The following is an 11,859-nucleotide window of genomic DNA, read 5'->3' as shown; positions in this document are numbered from 1 at the left end:
AATACACCATTATGGGTAGAGTGACACATGCCGATCATTAAGGCTTTGTAATGCTTCATCTACGAACGAAGCTAATAATCGCTACAGGAAAGAGGACATTAGTGACAACGACGAGCGAAAAGTTTCCTATTTCATTCCTCGATCAATTGGGTAGTACATGATAATTTAGAAGAAATCAAGAGATAATCTAGAGTTCAATTGAACCAAATTAGGTAGCTAAGATTCAGTTGAATCCATCTAGTTTGATTCAGAAAACTATTTTAGCTCTAAAAAATCGAGTTAAAGGATAATCGTTATCATTTTATTATTTCAATTAGAGTTTAATCAAAGTTTAGAAAATAATCAAAGTTTAGAAAATGGATGCTCTCGGTAAAAATCAATTATCATAATACTAGAGAGTATTTTCTAGTAAAATGCCCTTTATTTTTTTTTTAATTGAGTAGATTAATAAGAAAAATATGAGAACTTACTCGTCCTAAGTGGAGATTCTCTATCTCCACTCGTGTCTCGTTTAAATAGAAGTGAGATGGAAATAAAGGACGAGGGATGAGACGTGAACGAGGACGAGAGAAGCACTACTTATCTTCTCATTAACATCCCTATTGATAGTCAATTATCTGTCTTTTTTCTTTTTAATGAATTGGTCTGTAGGATGAATATTTGGCTTTGTACAATTTGATAAAAAATATTAAATATAGTACTTTTTGTTGAATCTCGGATTTTGATGATGAAGTCAATTGTCATTTGTTATCTAATCTATGTGTTGAGATAAGTGTGCAAGATTAACTACGATGAGAGTAAGACAAGCAGCAGATGTTGCGCCGGAGTCAAGATCATGATCACGTTGGGAGTTCGAGAGTTCGACGGAAGTTCGGACGGTCGTTGGAGGTTCAGCGAGAACAGATCCGAGAAGTCCAGAAGCTTGCCAAGCGAAGCTCGTCGGAACTCGCCAAGTGGATCGTCGCAAAGTCCAGGAGTATGCCGGATGTCCGCAGAAGGATCACCGAGGGTTTATCGGATGATCGACGGAAGTTCGCCGGAAACTCGCCGGAAGAAGCGATTGACGCATCGGAGCATAGCTGCAGAAGTTGTCTTAGAGTTAATCGTAGTTAGCACGATGATTAAGCTTGAAAATGGGAGGTGATCCCATTAGCTTAATCGTGGGGCAATTGGGCCCCTGAAAAGATTCAAATTGGGCCGAATGGAGCGAACCATTCGGACCCTGATTGCACCAGGCGGTGCAACCGCCTAGGCCAGGAGGTGCAACCGCCAGGGCTGCGAGACTGGGCGGTGCAACCGCCCCAGCCAAGTGGTGCAACCGCCCAGGATATGTCTTCCAGCGAGACTGGGCAGTGCAACCGCCCCAGCCAAGAGGTGCAACCGCCCAGGGCTCAGTCTCCAAGCGAGACTGGGCGGTGCAACCTCCTCTGTCAAGAGGTAGCACCGCCAGAGCTCAAGTTTCGAGCTCTGCCAAGAGGTGCAACCACCGAGCTCAGTCTTCGAGCTCTAGCAGAGAGGTGCATCAGCCTGAGCTCAGTTTCGAGCTCTGCCAGGTGATGCAACCACCGAGCTCAGTCTTCGAGCTCTGGCAGAGAGGTGCATCAGCCTGAGCTCAGTTTCGAGCTCTGCCAGGTGATGCAACCACCGAGCTCAGACTTCGAGCTCTGCCAGGCGGTGCAACCACCGAGCTCAGTCTTCGAGCTCTGCCAGGTGGTGCAACCATCGAGCTCAGTCTTCGAGCTCTGGCAGAGAGGAGCAATCGCCTGAGCTCAGTCTTCGAGCTCTGCCAGGCAGTGCCACCTCTCCAGTCAAGAGGTGCAACCGCCTGATCCCGGAATTCCGGGATTTGATCGTTTTGAGCTCCAAATTTGAACTGGGTTGGGGCCTATAAATACCCCACCCATTCAGCACTGAAAACATACAGATCCACACCGAATTCTTGATCTTTTCAGTGATTCTAAGAGCTCAAATTTGTGTAAAGTCCTAAAAGTTCTCCTCCTTCTGTTCTTCAAGTCTTGAGTTGTAAAGAGAGGAGAGAAAGGATCTGTAAAGGTTGTCTCCTGAGCCTGTCAAAAGGAGAGAAACTGTAAAAGGGCAGTTAGCCTTCGCCCATTGAAGGAAGGCAGCTAGTTGACGTCGGTGACATCGTCGGAGGAGGAAGCCAAAAGTGGAGTAGGTCAAGACTGACCGAACCACTCTAAATCTCTGGTTTGCTTTTACCTTGAGCACTTTATCATTACTGCAAACCTCCTACATTGCTACTGCCCTCTGCGCCTTTACGAACGAGTTTCTAAGCTCTGATCTTTCAGAATCTGCATTCAAACGTAAATCGTGTTTTCGTACGATCTTCACACTGCAGTTTACGCTTACATTCGGATTCCATTTATAACTGCAAATTGCTTTCTACGTAAAACGCTTTTCAAGGTTCAAAACTGCTTTTAGACGCAAAACTACATTTAGACGTAAAATTACGTTTAGACGTAAAACTGCGTTTAGACGCAAAACTGCGTTTAGACGTAAAACTGCGTTTAGACGCAAACTGCGCTTAGACGCAAACTGCGCTTAGACGCAAACTGCACTGTGATTCTGCTTTTATATCGAAATTGTTTTTTATCGGACGAACGCAGCTTTCGTTTTTAAAATCGCTGTAAGATTTCCGCTGCACTAATTCACCCCCCCTCTTAGTGCTCTCGATCCTAACACTTTTATGCTGTGTTAAAGTATTTCTAAGAAAAACATTATAATACAATGCAAAAATAGAAACACATTATTTTTTTACTATATCACATTATTTCCTAGTATTATTGAAAAAAATGTGACTATACTAATTCACTCATTCATAAAAAGAAAAAAAAAGGATAAATGAGAAGTACCGTTAAAAAATTCTAAAAATGGGAAGCTCTTCTATGATAATCACAAAAAGAAAAAAAATTATTATTATCATCATAATTAATCAATATAAATCAGAATAAAATAGTAGAAGTTATTACGAAATCATATTTTATGCATTATGCTTTATAAAGAGCATGATGTTGCTTGTCACTAAAACAAAGTATTATTCCTTAATAGTAAACTTTACCAAATCAAAAATACAATGCATAAGGCTTGCTCGACATTAACTCAAATTTCATATCATATTATCTGTTTAGATAAGATTAATTTAACGCGGAGTCAACCGAAGACTATGTGATTGGGTTCGGGTCGAACCGGTTTTCCATACCCGCATCCGACTAATCGGGCTTGCGGGTCTGCTCGGCATGAGCGGAGCGGGCCTGGGCTTCTCACGCACGTGATCCGCACGTGGTCCTGGACACGCCTCTTTGCTTGCGAAAGGGGTTTCATTCCTCGTATATTACCTTCCCTCCTCGGCTCGATCTCGATCCAAAAGCTTTTCTTCCTAGCCGCGATGGATCTCGACCTTAGCGCGCCCCACTCGTTGGGAACCACCATCATCGGAGTGACCTACGACGGCGGTGTCGTCCTCGGAGCCGATTCGAGGACGAGCACAGGTCCGATCGAACCCCGGAAAAAGCTCGGAGAGATCTTTGTTTTCTAAATCATGTTCGTTTTCCCTTGTGGGGTTTTGGCTGATGAGTTTGGATCTCTCGTTACAGGAATGTATGTCGCTAATCGGGCGTCGGATAAGATCACACAGTTGACGGACAATGTCTACATATGCCGCTCTGGATCGGTTACGATCTCTTTCGATGCTCGTTCGTGTGCTATGTTGATATGTTTCTTAAGAGCATGAGGTGTTGAACATCCTAGTTCATACAAGTGTGTGCTTGAAAAATACAGAAGATATAAGGAATCCTTTCTCCATTTCTGGCTATGTTCTTTCAACTTATAGTTGGTGTGCTCTGGCAATTTGTTTTGACTTGTTTTGTTGAATTAAATGATTCAAATTATCTTTAAACCATTTTAAAACAATCAAAGACTAGATTAGTAGATCACGACCAGGAATGGTCGGACTTAATGTATAAGGGGCTTGCATCAGATGTATCCCCTGCTTTCTGGCTCTCGGAAATGCTATCATTCTATTGTCCCATTTGGTCGGCTTTTCTTCTGCTTCCAAGATAACTTTCTGTTCATCTAAGAGTAGCCAACTATAAGAAATAAACCCCAGTTTAAAATTGAAGATCCATGATTTGTACCCCCGTTTACTTGTTTGTCAAAATATAGACTTGAAACTAAGTATTTATTTAGAAAAAGGAAAGCATAACAGTTTGATTAAAGAAAAACTAAACAGAAAACTTGATTAGAGTCATCCTAGACTGGAACTGAGGAAACCTTAAGGCTACTCTAACCCTAAGCTACATGAGAGTTTCTGTTGTTCTGTTATAACTACAGTAGATGTTTTTGTTACATTCACTACTTTTGATTTGGTGTTTACTGTTTTCCCCTTATTTTAGCGTTGGTAACTATTGATCAATTAGTTTCTCAATTAAATACTTAATTTTGTTTTCATTTCTCAACTTTTATAGTGAGTTAACAAAGCTTCTATAAACTATGGTTTCCTTGCAGGCAGCTGATTCCCAGGTTATCTCTGACTATGTCAGATACTTTCTTCATCAACACACGTGAGTTTTTTTACTCTTTTTCTTCTTTCTCTCTCTGGATTAGAAAATATAAAACTCTATGCTTCCTTAATTGAACTGTGACTTTAATCTGTATTAATTCTGTGCATTTGTTGACGGGTACCATGGAAGTGCCAATAGAATAACTTAAAATCATATAAAATTTAGCTGACTATTTCGGAGTCATCCTTATGCTGCTGACCTTCACTTACTGGTCTCTCATACGTGTTGCAGAATTCAGCTTGGACAGCCTTCAACGGTCAAGGTGGCAGCTAATTTAGTTAGATTGCTGTCATACCAAAACAAGGTATCAACATAACTGTTCTGTGGCAAAACAATTTTCAGAGTTAAGACTACACTGAATATAGAGAAATTGTAGGATTATTGGATGTGAGTAGTCTTTTGTCATAAGCCATGGCATAAATTAATAGATTTATCACTCAAGTCAAATACTTGAGTTCATTTTCTTGTTTGTGACTGTTACTAACTGGAAAACCAACAAAATCAAATCAGATTGTGTCTTTTTCCTTGCGATTTTGAACCACTCCATATGTTTCTCTCAATTTATGATACTGAATTTTGGGATCTAGACTAATTCTTGCTTTAATTCATGTCACATCGAATCATCCAAAAATATTTGAATAGGAAGTTGAACTGATTCTTTTGTAAGAAGTGGCATTTATTTTCTTTTATTGTTATTATTATTATTTTCAACATTTTGCTATTTTTGCATGTTTAGAATTAGTGTATACATATGATCGTTTGTGTCATTGGCATCTCCAGAACATGCTACAAATGGGCATCATTGTTGGTGGATGGGACAAATACGAAGGAGGTCAAATATATTCCGTGCCACTTGGAGGGACAATACTGAAGCAACCTTTTGCTATCGGAGGTGTGTATTGTGCTTCAGCTTAGTGTTCTACATGGTTTGACATGAATGTTTATTCTGTTTATTTACTTGCATAGATCACATATAATAATGCATGCTGCAAACCAGGGCTTGGTTTGGAAAATCCATAAGCATTTGTAGCTTAATAAGCAGAAGTGTGTTTAATTTTTCTTTCAGATATACTGAAATTGGTCCCTTATATATGCTCATTAGGAAATAGAAAAGATTGCTTCTCTTTGTAAAATAATTACCTTTTCAACAATTTCAGCCAAAACTCAGGCACATTTAACTTTCTGCAAGGTAAGGTCAAACTTTCTCCACTATTTTCTATGTTAACTTGACCAATCTATACTGTAGAAAATGTTAAATAATTGTTTCATCTTTCATCTTGTGTAACTTGGCACAAAGAACTAACTGCATGATACTTAGGAATTTTAGAACTTTCAATGAGACAAGGGCACTTTGCAAATTGACCTTCAATATGAGAGCATGTTTTTTCCACGTTTGGCAGTGGTGACCTTGGATTTCATAACCTTCCATCACTAACATCTTTCTCCAGCAATATTAGAAGATAATTATCTGGAAATCTAGTCCTATGTTTACTGAATATATATTTCTATATAAACAGATGTAGTGGTGACTGAGATGTTTGATTTAGGTGTATTGCTGAAGAATTTATGATTAGTACAATGATTGCAGCAAAGCAATGGGATGAGAAATCCATGTTTGGTAGGAATTGGCAATCTATAATTGTCATTTGTGTTGAGAATCTTTGTCTTTTCTCATTTTAGAGAAGTAAATGATATGAACTAACATCAGTATTATGAAATAGAATGTCAAAGCACATTATTTCAAAGTTTTCTTGTGCTTTTTGAGTGGTTTTAGTCTTTAGATATTGCATAATGATGCTTTGTTCTTGTTTGAGATGATTAGCATATTATGACTCGTTGGAAATAACTATCTTCCATCCACAGGATCTGGTTCGAGCTACCTTTATGGTTTCTTTGATCAAGCATGGAAGGAAGGGATGAGCAAAGATGAAGCTGAGGTATGCAATGTGAAGATATTAGCTTTCGACCGATTCTTTTTTGGTCAAACTGTTTTGGATAAGGATGTAATTACTAGAAATTTTAGAAGTTAATGACAAGTCCATAACACACTCTTTAAGTGAAAAATATTACACAATCCTTTTGTTTCTTATCTTTCACTCTACCATATTCTTTGAGACACTTTGCTATTGTTCTCCCATTTCTCTCTTGAGGCGAGTTCTAAAGCAAAATCTCTGTTGTATGCAGTGAGTCAGATCATTCATTTATTCTGTTTTAGAGTGTTTGGCTCTGCTATGAAATGGAACATTGAAAGAGTTAAGATTATTAACTAACTAGCTTAAAGGTCTTAACTCTACCTAAACTAGACCTTGCTCTTCTTTTTGTTTAGAATGAAATGAACTACTAAGTGATGCTGATTTAAGCTTATAGTTTTCTCACTTTTAAGTAATTTACTAGTTATCAGACAAGCAAACGTAATCTGTGATTGCAACTTTTGCTGGCATCCTTGCTCCGGTTGCTGTTTGAACAGGTGTTCATTGTTTTTATTTTTCCCGTTCTTTTTTGAGAATTCTATGCTGATTTTCTTATAATGTAAATCACTAAAGTCTCAATATTTATTCTTTTGCTTGTCAGTTGTACTGTAGTATTATTTTTGGTTGTTGTAACTTGTAACTATCATGAGTAGGAAATTATCTGAGACATTGTGCTTCTATCTCCCTTCAAAAATGCAGAAATTAGTGGTGAAGGCAGTCTCTCTTGCTATTGCACGTGATGGGGCGAGCGGAGGTGTCGTCCGTACTGTTACTGTAAGTATCTTGGCTTAGAACACGGTATAAACGTATAATCTACACAACATGAATCACTGATAATGATTTTGCCATCGTATTGATCAACTGTCCTGCTAGTACCTGACGTATGTAATTGATCATTCCACTTTCCTGGTGGAAAATGTCAATTCCGGAAATGTATTAAGGAAATCAACTGACTAATAGTTTAATATCAGCCTCCACGTAGGTTATATTTCTGATAGTTATTTTTCTGATGGGCTGGCAGATCAATGCTGATGGTGTCACGAAGAACTTCTACTCCGGCGACTCCCTTCCTCTATGGCATGAAGAGCTGGAGCCACACAACTCGCTGCTGGATATCCTCTCGTCCAGCAGTCCCGAGCCTATGAGCACATGATGTCCTGGTCTCTGTGCGACTCTCATTCCCTGCTTTAATGCTGTGTAGATGCCATGGAAGCCATTGTGCCTCTGCAAATTGGTTCTAAAAATTTATATTGGCCTGGAGCTGCCACTGTTTTATTTTATGACCTTAGCAGAGCTTTGAGATACAGCAGTGATCAAACTTTACTAGTATAAGAATGTTGTTTTCTTTGCTTGCCGTGCCTCTTTACGTTCATCTCAAGCCAACACTAATGCATGCATCTGTTTACAGTGTGTTTATGGGATCAAGCAGCTTTGAAGCCCAATATCATCAATTTTCGTTCAAATTTGATCGGGCAAGCTGCTAAATCCGATGCACAATATGTTTATCGTTCATTCTAGACATGAGATGAGCATATTTTACATTAAAGTTGAGCTTCGTCATTAACCCATCATTGGGTCTATCTGCACTCTCATTCAAAAAAAAAAGAGAGTGTAATTTAGATTTTAATGTTTGAAAAATTATCTAAATTTATGAAAATCTTGAAATGACTTGCAAAGACCTAAACCCAATTTAGTTATATTTTCAGGAACATTTGAGTCGTCATGTCTTTTAAAGAAATTTGGCTTAGTATTATCCCAATATCAAAAACCATAGTCAAAGAACACTATGCAATTACTTAAACATAGTTATGTTCCTTATGATGAACACTAATCTCAATATATCAGCTGAACTCATTGGCAGATTTCTTGGTCAGAATCTAAAACATGTATTCAGCACTTGTGTTGGTTTGATGATATTTATTTTGCCATGCCAAAAATCATCTTATAATTAGAACATGTAAGAAGAATACTAAGTTTCATTGGTAATCTTCTAATGAAGAATCTAAATATGTCTATAACATTTGCTCTTTTGGATGCTATACGTATGTAAACAAACCCCCTCGATGAACCAAAAACCGACTGAGCTCCATGTGATGTAACGGAGCATGAAGCTATGTAGGAGATGCGAGGAGGAGGTCGTCCCCGAAGAGATAGAGGAGGCGCTCCACGGCCCAGCTGGGCTCCGATGCCGGCGGGGGAGGAGGAGGAGAAGCGGATGGCCGCGTGGCGAGCAGCGGCGCGCGGCAGAGCGGGCAACTGAGGTGCTCGTCGTGGTCGAGCCACCGGTCCAGGCAGCCATGGTGGAACACGTGCCTGCAGTTCCGCAGCTCCCACACGCTGTCCTGCCTCCCCACCTCGCTCAGGCACACCGCGCACGTCGTTGCTGCTGCTGCTGCGGCGGCGTCGGCGGTGGCCGACTCTTCCTGCTCTCCTACCAGCTCGGCGTAGGTCGAGACGTGGAGGCTCTCCCTCACCGCCCGGGCCGCGGCGCAGTGACGAGCTTTGGCCTCGGCGACGGTGCTGTCTTCCAAAGAGGAGGAAATAGCAGCAGCAGGCCACCATCCGTAGGAGGGAAGGAGCAGCCACTTGACCATGAGAGACAAGAAGAGAGCGGTCTCTTCAACGAATTGAACCAGCACAAGTCTCAAGTCGCAGTACTCTATGGTTCTGCGCATAGCACTGAATGCTGTCGATGGCAGAGAAAGAAGACGAACAAAGAACAAGTGAAGACACTGATGGAGGTGTTATGTGGAGGATGAGGAGGAGAGTTCAAGGGGAAGAAAGCCGAGATAGGATGGCCTTTAATAAGGGGAATTGGATGATGGTGGAAGTTGGTGGGCTGGCCTCAGCTTTTCTGTCTTTTTTTTTTTTTATTTCCTTTCTGGCTTGCTTTTGAAAAGAGGAAAAGGAGAGAGAGAGATAGAGAGAGTGTTATATGGGACATTAAATTTCTCCATGCAAACATGCCAACCAGCAGTATGTGAGTGGGAGATGATGAGGGCAAGATGGTGGTGGCAAAAAGATCTCAGAAAAGTTTCTTTGATGCCATCACTGATTCATAATGAGGCAGCATAATTTTGTGGCAAGCTGTTGTTGATGTACTGCAATCCCACCTGAGGAGCAATGATCTAAAACTTATAAATCATGTTAAGTGATGCTCAAAATGTGAAAATAATATAGTAAAACAATGCAAACTCATATATCAATATAATCATCTTCCACTTGGAATTAATGTGACTTGCAGTACCATGAAATGTTCATGATATGAGGCAGTTTGACCTAATTGAAGCTTGACTTATGTTGAAGATGACAGATACACTTCAAGTTTTGACTAGCAAACTACTGAGTGAACAAAGAAGAAGGAAAAGAGAGAGATTAGTCTGATGGTTGCCATGAGCAGTGTCAGATCTCCACTGTCAAGGATATTATTAGCTTATTAAGTTCATGGAACACACAACATATAGAGGTGTAACATCTGTAGGTTCTCCACCACCCTCTCACTCTCTCTCTCTCTCTCTTTCTCTCTCTCTATTAGCTTATTAAGTTAATGGAACACAACATATAGAGGTGTAACATCTGTAGGTTCTCCACCACCCAGTCTCTCTCTCTCTCTCTCTCTCTCTCTCTGACCACAGAAAGGCTGGAGAGTTGGATGGTGTTCCAAGATGATTCCCTTGGAAGATAAGATAAGCTCCAATTGTGTTATTGGCATCTTATCTTTTACCAAATGCCATGAAAGCAATGGCTCAAAAGTACAGCCAATGTAGAGAAATGTGAAAGCAGGTGCAGCAGAGAACAAAAGAAAGCAGTGATTGCTGCCATCAAATGTTACTGCTCAACTCTGAATGAGATGCCTCAAAGTTTTACATGTGGCTAATGCATCATAATGACATTATTGCTAAGAACAACAAAGCATGAACATAAATCATCAATTATGAACCATCAATTTAGTAAATGATCCAAAGATTATAAAGTAAATGAGTCGAATATATTCATTCCCATAGATTAATTGTTTCTGTGTTAAAGATTGTAAAACACTATTACTAGATTAATTATCCATTAGATGATTAATCATTATCACTTCAACCTTATAATCTACTTTAATGCCATAAAACATTTGTTGAATAACCATTCATCTCAAAAGATTAAGCTAATATAAGGTCAGCTCCGTTCATAAACTCTAAAGAATGGCAACACGAGAAAGCAAAGGAAAAAGATGCTGTATACAGACAGCTGCACTAAAAAGAGAATGTGTCATCTGAGAGAGAGAGAGAGAGAGAGAGAGAGAGAGAGCGAAGGGAGAAGAAGATGCACAAAGCTAAAACAAAAAGAGAATTTGAGTGTGTCCGAGAGAGAGAGAGAGAAGAGAATTGCCTCAGCCACCTGGTTGCTGACGGAGTCCCGATGAACAGACATCACAGCTTTTTTTCCTTGAAGGAATCAACGATGAGATGAGAACATAGAAAGGGATGCAGGAAAGTGATGGTCGGAAAGATGACAGCCCACGAACGGTGAGCAATAACGCTTACATCGATGAGAACCTTACGACCACCGATAGGAACCGTCGAGGCCGGACGACCGAACTGGTCCCTGATTCTACCCTATCCTTCCTTCCTTCCTTCCTTCATTGCTGCTATCGTCCCGTTGATTCCTTCGTGATAGCATCCCACCACCAAAGGGGCCACCTGCTTTGACCGCCTCAGTCCCCATCAACAGCGGTACCATTTGCACGCTAAACTTGGTGATAAGATTCCTAATCGACAGTTCATTTTGATAATTGTGAGTATTAAAATCATTCTTATATTACTGTTATATGAAAACTTTTAATATCAAAATCTGAAATCAAATAATAATAAATTAATATTTATAAAAAATATTTATAAGTGATTCATATTATCCTCGTCAAATAGTATTGCTAACTTTATGTATATAAGTATAAATTATAAGAATATCCAAAACAATATTATCCTATCTCATCATATAATTATAAATTCTTCTTTATGAATATTATTATTTTTATATAATTTAAAATTAATTTTTTAATATAATTTTATAAATTATTAGTTAGATTAATATAATAATATAATGATATAATTTAAAAAATATTTTATAGATGATAAAATTTTTAGTTAACTCATATTTCATAAGTCTATCATCCAACATTATTTTCGCAGCTACTAATTAGATAAAACTTAAGGGTATGAGTTACAAATAATATTCATCAATTTTTTTTATTTAATTTATAATAAAATAATTTAATAATAATCATAATCATAATAATTATTAAACATTAATAAAAAAACTCATAT

At 39.1% G+C, this 11,859-nt stretch overlaps 2 protein-coding genes across 3 annotated transcripts; one reads left to right on the top strand and one right to left on the bottom strand.

The window, feature by feature from the left end:
- The first annotated feature begins 3,349 nt into the window (after positions 1-3,349).
- Positions 3,350-7,899, top strand: LOC103985363 (proteasome subunit beta type-6). Its single transcript, XM_009403033.3, has 8 exons — positions 3,350-3,509; positions 3,615-3,691; positions 4,525-4,580; positions 4,812-4,884; positions 5,361-5,472; positions 6,444-6,517; positions 7,250-7,324; positions 7,572-7,899. Exons 1-8 carry the CDS (start codon positions 3,407-3,409, stop codon positions 7,701-7,703), a joined length of 702 nt encoding a protein of 233 aa, XP_009401308.1. The 5' UTR covers positions 3,350-3,406; the 3' UTR covers positions 7,704-7,899.
- Positions 7,900-8,506: 607 nt separating this feature from the next.
- LOC135638987 (E3 ubiquitin-protein ligase Os03g0188200-like) lies at positions 8,507-11,202 on the bottom strand. Of its 2 annotated transcripts, XM_065152635.1 has the most exons (3): positions 11,080-11,188; positions 10,925-10,980; positions 8,507-9,663 (listed from the first exon to the last, which is right to left on the bottom strand). In XM_065152635.1, the coding sequence occupies exon 3, from the start codon at positions 9,223-9,225 to the stop codon at positions 8,662-8,664; it is 564 nt and encodes a 187-aa protein (XP_065008707.1). In that variant the 5' UTR covers positions 9,226-9,663; positions 10,925-10,980; positions 11,080-11,188; the 3' UTR covers positions 8,507-8,661. The 2 variants fall into 2 exon arrangements, with proteins under 2 accessions (XP_065008707.1, XP_065008706.1); XM_065152634.1 differs by having other exon boundaries at positions 10,925-11,202.
- Positions 11,203-11,859: the final 657 nt, after the last annotated feature.

Source organism: Musa acuminata, chromosome BXJ3-5, assembly GCF_036884655.1.
Source record: "Musa acuminata AAA Group cultivar baxijiao chromosome BXJ3-5, Cavendish_Baxijiao_AAA, whole genome shotgun sequence".
NCBI classification, from domain to species: domain Eukaryota; kingdom Viridiplantae; phylum Streptophyta; class Magnoliopsida; order Zingiberales; family Musaceae; genus Musa; species Musa acuminata.
The sequence above is the reverse complement of the archived record's forward strand: the minus strand, read 5'-3'. Positions and strand labels throughout refer to the sequence as shown.